Genomic DNA, 15,371 nt, shown 5'->3' with positions numbered 1-15,371 from the left:
CAGCACAAGCGGCCTTACAATGGTGAAGATTTATCTGGAGGAACCGTAGAACCATCCAAATTTTCAACCACCGTCACATCAGCCGCTTCAATTGAGTCGTCAAGGGCTTCCTCTTCACAGATCTCGGTGACTCTCGCAACAATCCGCGGTTCAGTTTTGGTGAGGCTTGAGCCTGTAGAAACTTCCCGCATATGATTTTCGCCATAGTCTGCAGGTTTTATGTCTCCTTCGGCTTCGCTAGGAGATTTTTCCACTGCTGACTCTACTGAGCTTTACCACTAATATTAATTTGCACACCTAAACTTTAAGCCCAGAAATAACACGGAATATATTTAATTTTTTCTTTAAATGCTTTATTTTTAATTGAAATGTATTAATGATAAACAAAAAAATCATAGGTAGATGAGTGTTTGGGAAATAAGATTTTCTGGTTGGGTGATGAATAATAACGTTAGCAACAGAATACCATAGAAATATTTATTAAGGAAAATAAAACCAAAAATACATTTAATGTTAGATAAGCGGGTAGTATTTATTTCAATGCAAAAGGTTTGTGATTTTCTTCACAATTAACCCTTTAGGCTGGTCATACCAGCTCGCATAACCTCATCGACCAGCAATAGATTACTTGCTATAACAGAGCAGGAGTTCAAAATCTGTTTCTTAACTATGTAGTTATCATATACGCCGAGATCTACAGGTTTCATAGGTTCACCGGTTGATAAATCCAATCCTACTGGATCAGGATTGAGACGATCTTCTTCGGTAAGCTTAACAATAGTATCTTGGGCATCATAACCACTGTTTATGGCTAAATTCTTAGGAATGACCAAGAGGGCTTCTGCGAAAGCTTGAATACCCAAACGTACTTTGCCTTTAACAGTGTCCTTGTGCTTCATCAATTGATTGTAGGCCCTTACTTCAAAAGCACTAGCACCAGGAATAACACATTTGTCATTAATGGCATTATTAATGGCTCTCAAACCATCACGAATGGCATCCTTGATTTGGACAATGGTATGCTTATTGGGGCCCTTGATCAAAATGGTCACCGATTGGGGATTTTTACATTCCTCAACAAAGGTGTATTTGTTTTCACCCAACACATGCTCGTAGACAACACCAGCGTAACCCAAATGAGACTCTTCTAAATCATCGACAGAGTTCATGGCAGTACCACCACAAGCCAAAGCCAAACGTTCCATATTACGGCGCTTGGCACGACGCAAAGCCATAATACCTTCTTTGGCCAAAGCATCCAAAGACATGGGGTCAATACCCTTTTGGTTGATGACCACAAATGATTTGTCCGTACCGTCGCATACCTTACGTTTTAATTCAATAATTTTTTGAACTCTTTGATCGATAAATTCACGTTCAGCTTTGACAAACTTTTCACGTTCTTCAGCAGTCTTATAGAAGAAACCGGAATTAACTTCCGATTTTTCATATTCCATGGAAACATTACATGTCAAAATATAGGCCTTCTCCAAACGCTTGGGCATATCGGGATGTCTGGCACCATGATCCATAACCAAACCCTTAATCAACGAAGTATCAGTGGCAGTTTTATGTTGCATTTCCATAATTTCAACCATATGCAAATCCACAGGTTTTTCATCTTTGCGAATGGCTAAAATGGCATCGACACAAACATCGGTCAATAGATCAGCCAAGTTGGCATGAACTTTAGTCTTCAAGCTGGTACGGGCAACTTCTGTTAAGCTTTTCTTGTTAACTTCGATGGGAATTTTCATTGTCTCCAAGACGGCTAAAGCTTGTTCACGTGCCTTTTCAAAGCCTTCGGTAACAATGCGTGGATGTAAGCCTTCGGCCAAAAATATATCGGCCTGCTTGAGAAGTTCGCCAATGAGCAAAACAGTAGAAGTGGTTCCATCACCAGTGGAATCATCTTGAGCGGTACTGGCACGAGCAATCATGGATGCAGTGGGATGTTGAATTTGCATTTCATGCAAAAGAACATTACCATCCTTGGTGATTTTAATATCGCCAGCACCAGAAACCAACCTGCAAAGAAAGACGATAAAGGAAACCGTTAAGACGTATACTGTATTGCAAAATATATTTTTTTAGATTAAATCTTGGCATTTTTTGTTTGCTAATGGTTCCGAATAGAATCCAATATTAAAGGATCATATCTAAATAAAATTAACAATATTTATCTTGCGCAAGCTTTATAACAAACTGTCAGAGTTATACGACAATTCATAGGCTAATTGCGCTTCGAAATACTTAAATGGGTATTTAACAAACGGAATAAATAAATAAATAATTATAACAAAAATAAATACAAAGTATTATAAAAATCTGCATTTTGATAATTCATTGTCTAATTAAAAAAAGATGAAGTATTGTAGAAATTGGGGTTAGGTTACGAATGGGAATGTGGTACTTCAGTCAATTAGACCCTTAAGCCTATTGTTCTAAAATATTTTTATAATATTCAAAATCGACTTTTTTTTAAGTTAAATTTATTTTTGATGTAGGCCACTCGGATTTAATTTACAAAGCGGTAATGACATTTTTTTAAATTGTTGTTTAATTTGTACGAATGCGGCTACATTGCATTGTATATCGCATTCAGAGTTATATAAACAATTTAATCTAGCACAATCTATTTCATGAATAAAACGTGGTTACATATTTAATTCATAGCCAAGATGTGCGCTATTTTTTTATCAATCATTATCGAGTAAATAAAAAAATTATAAAAATTGGTTATGACACTGCTTTCAATTTTATTCTCTTGCGGAAGTTCAAACTGGGCTTATTAGTCCGTTAATGTTTATATTAATAATAAAATAATTTATTTTATATTTTAATCAACGTTTTGTTGGTCCTTTCCAACCTCATCTGGAATATAAAATCCTAAAGTATGGCAACGGAATTTCGATCTTCTTTTGTCTTTCTAGCTAACTTCTTAATACGGAGGCTCTCATTACAATGTTCGCTAATGGTTATATTGCAGATTTATAAAATATTTTGGATAAGGATATTTGTCGCCTAATGGTTCCGAATTGAGACCAGGTTTAGTAGTCATCATTTCAAATTAAATTATGCAATATTGCTATGGCGCAAGCTTTATAACAAATTGTCAGGGTTATACGACAATTTATAGGCTAATTGCGCATAAATTGTTACACTTGTATTAAACTAAAAAAAAAAAGCATTCTGAAATAAAGAACATGGTTACATAAATGTATGTCGCCTAATGGTTCCGAATTGAGACCAAGTTTAGTAGTGGTCATCATTTCAAATAAAATTACGCATAATTGTTATGGCGCAAGCTTTATAACAAATTGTTAGAGATATACAACAATTTATAGGCTAATTGCGCTCAAGACTAATTTATAGGTAATTTAATAAATCATCTAAAAGAATGCATCGAATTTGTCGTTTACTTTGTACGAATGTGGATACATTGCATACTATATCCCATTCAGAGTTATATAAACAATTTATTCTAGCACAATCTATTTCATGAATAAAACGCATAAACATGTTCAATTCATAGCCAAGATGTGCACATTTTTTCCTATATACCATAAACTAAATACAAATTATGTTAAGGAATATATGCATACATATTACACTTGTGAGGATAAATGGATATTTGTTGCCTAATGGTTCCGAACTAAGACCAAATGTATGAGGTAAAAAATTCAAATAAAATTATGCAAATTTTTTAGCACAAGCTTTATAACAAATTATCAGAGTTATACGATAATTTATAGGCTAATTGTGCCTAAGTCTTTACATTGATATTTAGAAACAATTGGGTATGTTTGTGGCATAATGGTTCCGAATTGAGACCGGGGTCTAGTGGTCATCATTTCAAATTAAATTATGCAATATTTTTATGGCACAAGCTTTATAACAAATTGTCAGAGGTATACAACAATTTATAGGCTAATTGTGCGAAAGATATATATTAATAAGTACTTTATGTGGACGCCAATATGCGATGTACATATATATGTTACTAATCCTTATATTTGATTTAGGATTGCTAGCTTAATTTTCGTATAAAATTGTACATTAATATTTAATTAATTGTAAATTAATATTTAATGAATTGTAAGTTAATAACTAATTAATTGTAAATTAATGAATTTATACTTTATCCGAAAATTAGGATGTGTGTCACAAATAATCATGTTTACATGTTCTATGCTATATTTGGGAGATCTTTTTCATATAGGCTAGTATTAGGGTCATATTATCTCGCCATACCCATTCTTCACGGGTGCTTGGGAGTAATTAAAAAAATTAAAATTTTGAAATAATCGCATTTTATTGGAACACAATCTACTGAAAGCAAGAAGCCTTTTTTTCTCTACCAAACATAACTATTTTATTCAGGGACTAGTGAGTAAAGGTGGGTACTAAGTTCGAGTTTAGCCGCTAAAAATAAATCTGAAAAAAAAACAGAATAAAATTATATCTTCTTGATGCAAATTTTATTAAAACTTGATGGGGAATGATCCAATACAAAAATTGAAAACGTTTATTTTCTGTGAAATTAATTATTAAAGAAAAGTAACCGTGAAAAAATGGCAAATTTAGCGCGATAATGCCATCTTAATATTGGCCTTAAGAAGCTATGCAACAAAGGGACATGGTATGACAAATTTTAATTATTTAATTATCAGTTTTTTCAGCAATACTAAGTCTGCATGGCCAAATGCATTTGTATTACAAAGTTATAATAATCTGAATAGAAATAAATGTAATACATTTTGAAATTTCAATTTCATGGCAATTCGAACTATTTCCGATACAAATAGTAACGTTTTTGTGAAATTGGACATAGATCTGATAACGATTTAATATACAGCCTAAAAGTATGCAAACATTTCAATGAAAATTTTTGATAGCCATTTTAGTGGTGTTCTCACTGAACTATCAGGATAAAAGGATATCTAGCTTTCTTTAAATTTATTTAAGCAATTCGTAGTTATTATTCATGAGAGCATTACTTTTAACAAGTATATACAGCAGTAAGTTCGGCCGGGCCGAATCTTAAATACCCACCACCATGAACCAAATATTAGGGTTTCCTTTGAAATGTCAGGAGGGCTTGAGGACTTGAGGACACTTCCCGAAGATAAATTTAAGGATTTCACCTATGAGGACTATATGAGATTCTGGATTTATAAGAACCATTTTTGTTCGAGTTTTAGAGGAATCGTTAACATCTCTTGTAAGTGTGCAAGAAAATTATAAAATAACGTCTTGATTTGAAATCTTAAATCTGTAGAAGTAAATTTTACATTGAGTTTCAAGCAATTTTCATGATCAGTGCGCCTTCTACACCCTCAAGAAGTGAAGTCGGTCTATATGGAGGCATTACCAAATGGACCGATAAAAATTTAATCCGATACACGTTTTTGTGAGCCTAAAATACCAGAATATTTATAATTTCAGGCAAATCTGATAAAAACTACGGTTTCTAGAAACCCAAGGAGTTAAATCGGGAGATCGTTCTTATGGGGGCTATACTAAAATATGGACCGATACTCACCGTTTTCGGCACACCTCTTTATGACCCGAAAATACCTCTAGATTTCCAATTTCAGGCAAATAGGATAAAAAACTTCGGATTCTAGCAGCTCAAGAAGTAAAATCGGGAATCGGTCTATATGGGGGCTATACCAAAATATGGACCGATACTCACCATTTTCGGCACACCTCTTTATGGTCCTCAAATACCTCTAGATTTCCAATTTCAGACAAATTGGATAAAAGCTACGGTTTCTATAAGCCCAAGACCCCAAATCGGGACGTCTTTTTATATGGGGACCATACCACATCATGGACCGATACTAACAATTTTTGGCACACATATTTGTGGTCCTACAATACCTCTAGATTTCCAATTTCAGGTAAATTGAATAAAAACTGCGGTTTCTATAAGCCCAAGAAGTAAAATCGGGAGATGGGTCTATATGGGGGCTATACCAAAATATGGACCTATACTCACAATTTTTGGCACACGTATTTGTGGTCCTACAGTACCTCTAGATTTCCAATTTCAGGTAAATTGAATAAAAACTGCGGTTTCTATAAGCCCAAGAAGTAAAATCGGGAGATCGGTCTATATGGGGGCTATACCAAAATATGGACCGATACTCACCATTTTTGGCACACCTCTTTATGGTCATAAAATACCTCTAGATTTCAAATTTCAGGCAAATTGGATAAAAACTACGATTTCTATAAGCCCAAGACCCCAAATCGGGAGGTCGGTTTATATGGGGACTATATCAAAACCTGGACCGATATAGCCCATCTTCGAACTTGACCTGCCTGCAGACAAAACACGAGTTTGTGCAAAATATCAGCACGATTGCTTCATTATTGAAGACTGTAGCGTGATTACAACAGACAGACAGACAGACAGACAGACAGACGGACAGACGGACATCGTTATATCGTCTTAGAATTTCTCCCTGATCAAGAATATATATACTTTATATAGTCGGAAATCGATATTTCGATGTGTTACAAACGGAATGACAAACTTATTATACCCCCGTCACCATTCTATGGTGGTGGGTATAAAAATGGAAGATATGAAATGGAATTGTCTATCTGTGGTATATTGTTTTAAGCGACAATTAAATGGACACTTATGTCGAATTTAATGGCAAATTGTGAGCGATGAAAATAAATAATTTCCTTGGAAAAATATGAAGCGAATTGTCCAAAGCATTATTTCAAATCGTGGAAAAATGTTAATTTTCAACCACAAAAAAACGATCTTAATACCGACCTTATGTTAGGAAAAGTATTACTATTAAGACATTTATAGTTTTTTTTTTAATTTCTAAGATTTCTTTCCATAAGGTGAGTATTAAGTTCGAGTTTAGCCGCTAAAATCGCTTAAGTGAAAACTAAATCATTAAGAAAAATACATGAAATTATACATATCTGTTGCAAATTTTATTATAACTTGATGGGGAAAAGACCAAAGCAAATTTTCACAAAGTTTGTATTCCTTAAAATGGATTATTAAAGAAAAGTAATCGTGAAAAAATTACGTTTTTAGCGGCTAAACTCGAACTTAATACCCACCTATAAAGAAAAAAAATCGAGTGAACCCCATATTCATTAGGTACCTAATTTGTACAACTTATACTTAATTAAGCGAATCCATGCAATAAATGTAAAGCAATGGTTTCCAAGTTAAAAGACCCCAAATTCCTAGACATATGCGCCGCAATTCAATGGTCATCATTCAATTTCCCTCCCACAAACATTTCAATCAATGACCATCTGTTTCAAAAGAAAAACATTCGGCGAAGAAACACTTTACAACACTGATTATCTGACTTAACTGCTCCCACAAAGAGATGACGCATACGGCAATACAAACGTTCGAAATAACCTCACTTTACATGCAATCATGAATTGCCGACAACCCATGATCTATCAAAGCGCATATGTTTCTTATTTCTAGAGAATTTAAAGATATTCTTCGAAATGTATAAAAATCTACATATCACATCAATAGTTTATCTTAGAAATATAAGAAATACTTACATTTTCATTGTTCCTTTAGGTCCCAAATTGGTTCGCATGACATCTTGTAAACCCTTGGCTGCAGAAATGTTGATGGCCAAGGCATTTGCAGCACGAGCGAATTCAGCTTTTGGATTCAACAAACTAATTGAAGCCATTGTTCTAAAAGGATAGTTTCTTCACACGTTTTTTTTGAGAATTATATTCAGTTTTTACACTTTGAAGAATTTTCCAGAGCCGATGACCAATTCCAACCAACAGAAAATGAAATGTGCAGATGTCAGTTGACAAATGTTCAGTGTTTGAGAGGGAGAGAGAGAAAAGAAACAACATGTATGTTCAGTGTAAATTACAGGGTTGCAAAAGGAACAAAGATAATCGTGAGAGCTTTACTAAATACAGGCGTTCCGTCGACTGCCCAAGTATGCTACTTTATGTCAGGTTTCCACCAAAATCTTTCAATGCATTGGAAAACGGGCACACTCAAAGTCAATGATATATTTTTAATTAAAAATCAAATCTAATTGTCCATTAAAAAATCAAGCTTCTGAGTCCGAGTTGTTTTTAGTTGTGATAAATACAAGATTAACCACAAGTTGATATTTCTAACATAGCATCTCCTTGGTCAAAGACCAGATAACAAGGTAAGAACGAAAAGATCATTAGAATATCAAAAATCGTATTCCTCGGATTAATCCAGTCAAAAAAAATTATATATGCCGATGTCTATTATTCAAATTTATCAATACGGCGAACTAAACTTCTTGAAATAAAGGGTGATACGGTCAAAACACCCTTGAACACCCCTCATTTTGAAGGTGTGTGTGTAGAATGTTGCTCCTATTTTGATTTTGGAATTCACTCTTCAGTTGTCAAAATGCCGTCCAAGCAAGAGGAGCAGCATATCAAAATTTTGCTCGCGCATCGCGAAAATCCGAGCTACTCGCACGCAAAGCTGGCAAACTCGCTAAAAGTTGCCAAATCAACCGTTACAAATGTAATTAAAGTGTTTGGGGAACGTTTGTCGACAGCCAGGAAGTCTGGATCGGGGGGAAATCGAAAACCGGAAGCCGCTGAGACGACAAAGAGAGTTGCCGGTAGTTTTAAGCGAAACCCTAACCTCTCCGAGATGCCGCTAATAAGCTGGGTGTATCGTCTACAACCGTGCATCGAGCCAAAAAACGAGCCGGACTATCGACTTACAAGAAGGTAGTGACTCCAAATCGCGATGATAAACAAAATACGACGGCCAAAGCGCGATCCCGGAGGCTGTACACGACGATGCTGACGAAGTTTGACTGCGTGGTAATGGACGACGAAACCTACGTCAAAGCCGACTACAAGCAGCTTCCGGGCCAGATATTTTCAAGCACATAAAACTGTCAAAGTTCGCAAAGAAATATCTGGTTTGGCAAGCCATTTGTACCTGTGGCTTGAAATGCAGCATTTTCATAGCTTCCGGGACTGTCAACCAAAAAATTTACGTGAAAGAGTGTTTGAATAAACGTCTGCTGCCTTTCCTGAAGAAACACGGTTGTTCCGTACTGTTTTGGTCGGATTTGGCATCTTGCCATTACGGTAAAAAGGTCATGGAGTGGTACGCCGCCAACAACGTGCAGGTGGTTCCCAAGGACAAGAACCCTCCCAACACGCCAGAGCTCCGCCCAATTGAGAAATACTGGGCTATTGTCAAGCGGGACCTAAAGAAGACCAAAAAAACTGCTAAGGACGAGCAGCAGTTCAAGGCAAACTGGCTTTCTGCGGCGAAGAAGGTGGACAAGGTGGCTGTACAAAATCTGATGGCAGGTGTCAAGCGTGAAGCCCGGCAATTCGGATTTGGAAAAACGAAAGCCTAACTGAATATTTTTCCTGAATTTTATACTAATTGAACTTGAAAAAGAAATTTAATTTGATTTTTTAAATAAACGATTTCACCCATTTACACGCGTTTTCCCTTGACCACATTTTGACCGTATCACCCTTTACACTGGCAACCAACATGGTGCAAACGTCGAAAGTTTAAGAAGGTGCACTTTCTTAATTCCTGAAAGTCGAAAACTCGCCTTACCAAAATGTTCACAAAAGTGCACTTTCCAAGTTTTGAAAAAGTTGGAAGGTCGATTTTTTTTTATTCTGATTACAATCCCTAATAATTCTCCCCTAATGATTGTGATTACAAATCAATTAGTCAAATAATTCTAAGGTAAGCAAACATTCAAAAATGTGCGGAGATTTATACAGTTTTCTGGGTGGTTCAAAGCTTGGCCGTAATTGCAATTCTCTGTGGTCTGGACCAGGGAACAAGGTACGCTATTTCTGCATAAAAGGTTTTTGGCTTCCATGGTCGAAAAATATGGGCGTTGGGTCGCTCGACTATTAAAAGGATATCGCCAATAATATAGTATCACAAATGATCGAAAAATAAACGACCGTCACTAAACCCTACCTAATACGAAAGTTGCCCGGTGTGTACTTGGACTATCCGCAAGAGGCTATAGTATAGCCAGAGTTTACCGACATTTTAGAGTTTACCGACATTTTTATTCAAGATGGACATGGGCGGGATATTTCCCAAAACCAGTGATGGGTGTTCTTAGTTCAGGCCAATCGGAAGCTTCAGATTCCAAGTTACAGGAATTTTGGAATATAAAGCATCGCGTAGATACTAGAGAGATTAAAAAGTCGGATTTCCTCGTTTATAAAAACACCTGTTGCAGTTTATTAAAATACCGTGATCTATATGTGTAATAGGCTCTACACATTACGCTCAAAATCTACGTTTTCGAGATTTGAAATCTACTTTTTATAAGGCAAAGTGGATTTTGGAAGTGTAATGTGAATGAGGTATAAATTTGGAATTAAATTGGTAAATTTTACATTGAAAATACAAAAATCTTAAATCCGTTTTTAACGTTTAGAAAACACCCATCCACCGAAAATGGGGGGTTTCAATAAAAACGACTATCGGTGTAAGATACTCTACTAGATTTGGTCACTCTAGTAGATATCTCGAAAGCCAAGTCGGAAGGTTGATCCATGTGGGGCTGTATCAAAGTGGGATATTAATCCCAATTCGAATGGGAATTGTGTTATCGGAATAGATGCTCGGAGCTGATAACATGGACCAAACATGGAACAAATGAATACCACACCGTCCTTGTGTTGAAAAAATCGAGGTCATTCGGATTCGGAGGTCATTCGACCGTCCTTGTGTTGAAAAAATGGAGGTCATTCGGATGACATTGTTTCTAATTTGATCAGAATATATGATATGAAGTCTGGAACTGAAGTGTGCATCCTAATTTCGCAAAACTTTCGTAGGGTAAATAGCGACCTCGTGTGTAAAACAAACTGCTAGATAGATATACGAAAGGTCAGCCAGGGGTAGGTTTCTTATGGGAGTGATTCAAAGTCGATTATTATGTATATATTTATAATATGGGTAAATCCAATATTTCTGGCAGGAACATTTTCACGTAGGTGAATACCATTTCTCACTGACATACTATACAATTTTGAATAAATAACAAAGTTATTTTAAATTAGAACAAAGTGTGTTATACATTTAATTTAATCATGATGAGTTGTAACACTGAATTTAATTGTAATAAATACTAAATAAATTATAAAATCAACTATACGATTCTGTAAACGTAAAGCATGCTAGAATGATTACAACTAAATTTTGAGGAACACTAATTTGTTTTATATGCATATTAGAACGCATTCTAATTTAAATAAAATTTAAATTAAATTGACCCTCCTTTAAAATGTTTTTCTCAACGTTCTATAAAAGTGTTATGTTGTACGAAAATGGGCAGTTTTTACAAAATGTAGACACATTTATATGTTACACCACATAATTAAACTATTTTTCATAAAATTTTTGCTTCACCCAAAGGCCATATTCTACAAATCGCTCTACTTCTTATTAGACCCAGTGGTATTGGTCCATAATAACGGGAATCGGAACTATTCGTTTGATTATCACCTTCAACCCATACATAGCCTCTGGGTATATATTCATCATTGAAAACGGGTGTATATTTATCAGCAGATGTTTTGTTAAGGGATTCAATCTCTTCACTCTGAGGTAGTTTCTCTGTTACAACTTTATCACCAGGAAGTCCTATGACACGTTTACAAATGTATTGTTCTGGATTTGTGGGAGAAATAGCAATTATGATATCGCCCCGATTGGGTTTGTAGAAACGGGTAGTTATTCTCTCTGTTAAGAGAATGTTATTCGAATAAAGCGTAGGTTCCATCGAAGGTCCATTGCACTGTAATTGTAGAAGAAAATTATTGAAGACTTTGAGAATATCTCTATTGCAATTGAGAAAAAGGATCTCTATGATATAATAATAATACAATTTTTTTATTACAAGAAACATTGAAGATAATTTCCATGGGTCGTTTTACTTACAAAATGTTTCTTTAATATATGCTTATTTAAGTTTGCTAAAATCAATTACTCGGAAAAGATGGCTTGAAGTTGGCTAAGCAACAATCCCAAAGGTATTGAGAATTATATCCTCTTTTTTACTTTCTTTTTTTTTTTTTTGTTATTGCATAAACTTACCACAACAAAATCGCCAACGTATTCAAAAAAACAATGTGTCACACACATATATTGTATGCTATATTTCATGATATCTTTCAAATGTGAAATAAACTTCATATTTTTCTATTTTAAATGATAATTCTGAATATTAAGTGATTGTATACTTTTGCAAAAACCCTTCTATGAAAACCACCATGAAAACAATAATAGACAACAGCTGATTTGCTCTTATCAAATTTAGAGAGAGAGAGAGAGTATGTTCAGTGCTAGCTAGATACACAACACAGCTATTAAGCATATGAACTGTGTTTGATATGGCTAATATATTCCGTTACGTGTATGCTTACGTAACCTAGCCGCATTCATAAATAAATTGGGGTGCCCCAAAGAATTCAATTTTTTATAAATCAACACAAACAGGAACAAATCTACTTTGTTATTAAGGTTTTTGGAGGAAGGGGTGGATTTTAAAGAGTGCAAATATCAAAATTTGTCGGAAAATGCTTAGTTGCTTAGTTGAAGATATCGACGCCAAAAGTTTGTATTTCGGTTTTTATTTTCGGTAAATGTATCTGCATTTGTTTATTAAATGCATGTAATACTTACATATTTAGTATAAATAGTTTATTTTAAAACATAAATATAAAAATATAAAGTACAAATTTTGTTAGAAAAGCCTAGATTTTGAGGCTGGGCTAACACGAACCTCAAACGAAACGCGTGACTAGCCATCGGCCGTGATGAGACAGGGTCCAAAGCGGGCTAACAAATAAAATTTTCTTTTGGAATATTTTTTATTCATAAGGTTTTCCAAGGGTAGCTTAGGTATAGTGGAGTTTGTTTTTGTTTTTCAATTCACAATGTACTCGCATTAGCTTACATAGGAGTACCATTGAAAATTCCGGGGCTCGTAACTCTTACTTTCGAAGGATTTTCGATCAAAAATTGTACCTTAGATTTTATGTTCTATATCGAAAAATCTATAAATTGGCTGCAGTAATACATTTGACTACTTGACTCTCGACGTCGACGAAATAGTCGACCTTGTTTTAAAATGGGAATATGTTGCAAATATGTCTAACACTGAGAGAATACCATATCTTTTATTTACAAAGAGATAAATATATACAGATATTCGGTAAATATTAATGTGTAAAATTTTATAGTGTACGGCAGTGCCAAAATAGTAGGTTAGGTTAGGTTAGGTGGCAGCCCGATGTATCAGGCTCACTTAGACTATTCAGTCCATTGTGATACCACATTGGTGAACTTCTCTCTTATCACTGAGTGCTGCCCGATTCCATGTTAAGCTCAATGACAGGGACCTCCTTTTTATAGCCGAGTCCGAACGGCGTTCCACATTGCAGTGAAACCACTTAGAGAAGCTTTGAAACCCTCAGAAATGTCACCAGCATTACTGAGGTGGGATAATCCACCGCTGAAAAACTTTTTTTTGGTGTTTGGTCGAAGCAGGAATCGAACCCACGACCTTGTGTATGCAAGGCGGGCATGCTAACCATTGCACCACGGTGGCCAAAATAGTAAAAAATTAACATTTCCAATCTTTGAAAAAGTCAAAAACTCGAAAAGACGACTTTTCCAAATTTTAAAAACGTCAAAAGTTTGAAATGTTGCCTTCCCCAATTTTTAAAAAGTCGGAAAACTCATCTTGCCAATATGTTCAAAGTGGAATTTCCAAAAGCCGATGATTCTGATTACAAATAGTCCAATAATTCTAAGACGAATTCAGCAGAGGTTTATCCACTTTTCTGAGTGTTTTAAAGCTTTACCTTAATATCAACCTTTTGCCTCCACTTTTTGCGTACTACATGGTGCGCTATCCTGCATATGTGGCTTCCGTGGCGAAACGCCATTCGTATTCGGCTATAAAATAAATCGGACAGCGCCATCTATGGCATCACAAGTGATCCAAAAATTTAAGGGCTGCCACTATTCCTAACCTAATACGAGTGTTGACCGATGTGGACTTGGACTATAAGCTAGAAGCAATAAGTATACCCAAAGCAATTTACTATAAGCCATCTCGTTGAGAGTTTAGAGACAGTTTTATGCACTATAGACATGCTCTATAGAAACTAAATGCCACGAATTAAGGTTATTATGGCTCAAGAACGCATATTTAAAAAGATATGGCCAAAATAAGTTTTTCATATAAACAATTGGAGTTTTTAAGGATTTTCATCGAAATTTCGGTTTTTTGGGGGCATTAATTAAGGTCCTTTTGGATTTAGGACACATATTTTTGAGGAGATATGACCAAAATAAGTTTTTCATACAAAATAACAGGTTGGCTTATAAGTCCCCGGTCTAACAAAGAAAAACACATTTTTTTGTCAAAATTCGTCTTTATTATTCAATATAGTTCCCTTCAAGAGCGATACAACGATTACAAAGACCTTCCAATTTTTTGATACCATTTTGGTAGTACTCCTACGGTTTTGCCTCAAAATAGGCCTCGGTTTCGGCGAGGTCTGAGAACAAGAAAAAGTCGCTGGGGCCAGATCTGGAGAATACGGTGGGTGGGGAAGCAATTCGAAGCCCAATTCATGAATTTTTGCCATCGTTCTCAATGACTTGTGGCACGGTGCGTTGTCTTGGTGGAACAACACTATTTTCTTCCTCATATGGGGCCGTTTTCAAACGGTCCAATAACGCCATATAATAGTCATTGTTTATGGTTTTTCTCTTCTCAAGATAATCGATAAAAATTATTCCATGCGCATCCCAAAAAACAGAGGCCATTACTTTGCCAGCGGACTTTTGAGTCTTTCTACGCTTCGGAGACGGTTCACCGGTCGCTGTCTACTCAGCCGACTGTCGATTGGTCTCAGGAGTGTAGTGATGGAGCCATGTTTCATCCATTGTCATCGACGGAAAAACTCGCGTATATTACGAGTTAACAGCTGCAAATACCGCTCAGAATCATCAACACGTTGTTGTTTTTGGTCAAATGTGAGCTCGCGCGGCTCCCATTTTGCACAGGGCTTCCGCATATCCAAATATTCATGAATGATATGACCAACACGTTCCTTTGATATCTTTAAGGCCTCTGCTATCTCGATGAACTTCATTTTACGGTCGTCGGTAACCACCTCTTTCGGGCGTCCATTGCGTTCACCGTCCTCTGTGCTCATTTCACCACGCTTGAATTTTGAATACCAATCAATTATTGTTGATTTCCCTGGGGCAGAGTCCGGAAACTCATTATCAAGCCAAGTTTTTGCTTCCACCGTATTTTTTC

General features: G+C 35.7%; 2 protein-coding genes across 2 annotated transcripts; both read right to left on the bottom strand.

Annotated features, from left to right (window-relative positions):
• Positions 1 to 331: 331 nt before the first annotated feature.
• CCT6 (chaperonin containing TCP1 subunit 6) lies at positions 332 to 7,844 on the bottom strand. Its single transcript, XM_075299604.1, has 2 exons — positions 7,567 to 7,844; positions 332 to 2,028 (listed from the first exon to the last, which is right to left on the bottom strand). Exons 1-2 carry the CDS (start codon positions 7,701 to 7,703, stop codon positions 570 to 572), a joined length of 1,596 nt encoding a protein of 531 aa, XP_075155719.1. The 5' UTR covers positions 7,704 to 7,844; the 3' UTR covers positions 332 to 569.
• Positions 7,845 to 11,364: 3,520 nt separating this feature from the next.
• LOC142229072 (mitochondrial inner membrane protease subunit 1) lies at positions 11,365 to 12,309 on the bottom strand. The gene is made up of 2 exons (XM_075299602.1): positions 12,128 to 12,309; positions 11,365 to 11,828 (listed from the first exon to the last, which is right to left on the bottom strand). Exons 1-2 carry the CDS (start codon positions 12,224 to 12,226, stop codon positions 11,421 to 11,423), a joined length of 507 nt encoding a protein of 168 aa, XP_075155717.1. The 5' UTR covers positions 12,227 to 12,309; the 3' UTR covers positions 11,365 to 11,420.
• Positions 12,310 to 15,371: the final 3,062 nt, after the last annotated feature.

This window comes from Haematobia irritans, chromosome 3 (assembly GCF_050003625.1).
Source record: "Haematobia irritans isolate KBUSLIRL chromosome 3, ASM5000362v1, whole genome shotgun sequence".
NCBI lineage: Eukaryota > Metazoa > Arthropoda > Insecta > Diptera > Muscidae > Haematobia > Haematobia irritans.
The sequence above is the reverse complement of the archived record's forward strand: the minus strand, read 5'-3'. Positions and strand labels throughout refer to the sequence as shown.

Excerpts from the sequence above, each read along its gene's own strand:
- LOC142229072 (XM_075299602.1), bottom strand. The coding sequence starts at position 12,226 with ATGAAGTTTATTTCACATTTGAAAGATATCATGAAATATAGCATACAA. Across the intron at positions 11,829-12,127 it reads ACGTTGGCGATTTTGTTGTG|TGCAATGGACCTTCGATGGA; the intron begins GTAAGTTTATGC and ends CTACAATTACAG.
- CCT6 (XM_075299604.1), bottom strand. The coding sequence starts at position 7,703 with ATGGCTTCAATTAGTTTGTTGAATCCAAAAGCTGAATTCGCTCGTGCT. Across the intron at positions 2,029-7,566 it reads CCTAAAGGAACAATGAAAAT|GTTGGTTTCTGGTGCTGGCG; the intron begins GTAAGTATTTCT and ends CTTTCTTTGCAG.